The sequence below is a fragment of the Acanthisitta chloris genome, unplaced genomic scaffold (genome assembly GCF_000695815.1).
Source record: "Acanthisitta chloris isolate BGI_N310 unplaced genomic scaffold, ASM69581v1 scaffold4624, whole genome shotgun sequence".
Lineage (NCBI taxonomy): Eukaryota > Metazoa > Chordata > Aves > Passeriformes > Acanthisittidae > Acanthisitta > Acanthisitta chloris.
This window is the reverse complement of record NW_008667508.1, coordinates 4,186-6,126: the sequence shown is the minus strand read 5'-3', so window position 1 is coordinate 6,126 and position 1,941 is coordinate 4,186. Positions and strand designations below refer to the sequence as shown.

Here is a 1,941-nt window from a genome sequence, read left to right as displayed (position 1 = left end):
GAGTTCTTGTGGTATTTGAGCTATAGCTTAACAGTCCAACCAGGCTGTACTGCAGGTGGTGTGCTGTGTTGCTGATAGCAGAGGGAAGGCATCTCAGTATGGCAGGACTAAGCACATATGAATGGAGAAGGAGCTAAGAAGGGAAATGGAAAAACCCTGGAGCAGCAGCAGTGGGGCCAGAAAACAGGCAGATGAGAGCTGCCCATGCACAGGAACGTGGCACCAGTTCTGAGCATTGAACCTCCCTGGGCTGTGGGCTTGGGGACACATGCAGGGGCTGAGTGATGCCAGGACTTGCCCTCCCTGCATCTCTCCAGGCCCTTCTGGATACATGGCTTCCATTGGCCTTTGGGAAAGCAGAGCTTAGGCCCCCTGAAGGGTGGGATCGAGTGTACACAGGTCCTGCAACCTTTTGTAAATCCTTCTCTATGCTGTTTGTTTTGTCCCTGAGTCCTGGGACAGTTTCATGTGTGGCTGAGCAGAATGTTCATTTATGGTCAAGTTGCCTTTCTTTTGAATGTGCCTCAGCCATTTCTGTTTGTCTGCTGCTTCCAAAGCTAGAGGAGCAGTTTGGCCAGGGGCTGAAAATCACCTACTTGTACATCCCCACAGCCTGTGTAAATGGGAAACACACCCGTTTGGTACAAGCCAAAAGAGACTCCACGAGGTTAGAGGGAGAACAGAGATACTGATAAGAGAGTCTGATAAGAGATTGGGAAATTTCTTCACAGGAAGGGCTGTCAGACATTGGAAGGGACTGTCCAGGGAGTCGCCATCCCTGGAGATTTCAGGGAATGGTTGGACATGGTACTCAGTGCCATGGTCTAATTGAGAAGGTGGTGATGGATCACAGGTTGGACTCAATGATCTTGGAGGTCTATTCCAACCAGAATGATTCTGTGATTCTGTGGCAGTACTTGTGTGGATGGAGTCCTGTGGGTGTGACTGAGATGCTCTGTGCAGCTGTGGCACAGCTGGACCTGCCATTGTCATATATTTTGATCAGTTTATGGAGATACTGTGTCCCTCGCAGAGGTGTCTGTGAGCACACTGGTAGCAAACCAACAGGTTGGTGTGAGTCTCCCTTGGCTTAACCCTGCAAGGGCATGGACAAAGTATTTCCAGGGTCACAGTGGCTCCTCTGGCAGAACATGCTGAACAGTCTAGGAAGTGCTTAAACCCCTTACAGGTCTGTCACCAACACATGTCCCTCTGCATTCCTTGGTGTGAAACACCACTGATGTGTGTGAACATCTCTCTCCACAGATCCTGCTCATCTCAGATTACTTCTATGCCTTCCTCCGGCGGGAATACTACCTCACTCACGGACTGCACTTGACCAGGCAGGATGGGACAGAGGCCATGCTGGTTTTGAAATAAGGATTGTGCTCACCATTCCCTGGGACATAGACCACTCTGAGGAACGTGCAAGGCTTGGGTACATGGGGTGGGTGGGGAAGGTTCCCTGAAGGAGGTCTGACTTTGGGAGTGATACCTGCAGAAAGGAAGGGCTGAGGTTCTGGGAATCCCCCCCTGAGCTGTGGGCTCAGCACAGAGACTGTCAGAGCTGCAGTGCCTCCATTGGAGCATCTCCCTTCCCTCAGCTGTGCTTTTCACTGCAACCTCAGCCATTAACTCTGGGCAGTCCAGCAGGAACTGGAGAGTGTCTGAGCTAAACCCAGGGCGGAAGCTCTGGCCCAGGAGGAGCTCAGACCATGAACTGTTTACTTTTCCATCACTGCTTCTTGGGGATGTTTGCTTCTCCTGGAGTTCTCCCCTTCACTGCTTTGACCAGTAATGCTCCTGCTTGGCACAAGGCAATTCCTGGGTACCTGGTGCTCAAGCCCTGGCAGCAGATGCCATTTCTTAGTTCTGCAGTTGTGGGATCTGGAAAAATCCCATGTGCTCAAGCACACTGGGTGCTGTGAAAGAGGTGGGTGA

At 51.5% G+C, this 1,941-nt stretch overlaps 1 protein-coding gene across 1 annotated transcript in view; it reads left to right on the top strand.

Annotated features, from left to right (window-relative positions):
• PIGU (phosphatidylinositol glycan anchor biosynthesis, class U) overlaps positions 1-1,380 on the top strand; it is a gene marked incomplete at its 5' end in the record, with an annotated part of 15,224 nt that extends 13,844 nt beyond the window's left edge. Inside the window, one exon of the mRNA XM_009072512.1 lies at positions 1,267-1,380. Coding sequence (XP_009070760.1) covers positions 1,267-1,380 — 114 coding nt within the window. The remainder of the gene's footprint in view (positions 1-1,266) is intronic.
• Between the last annotated feature and the right edge of the window lie 561 nt (positions 1,381-1,941).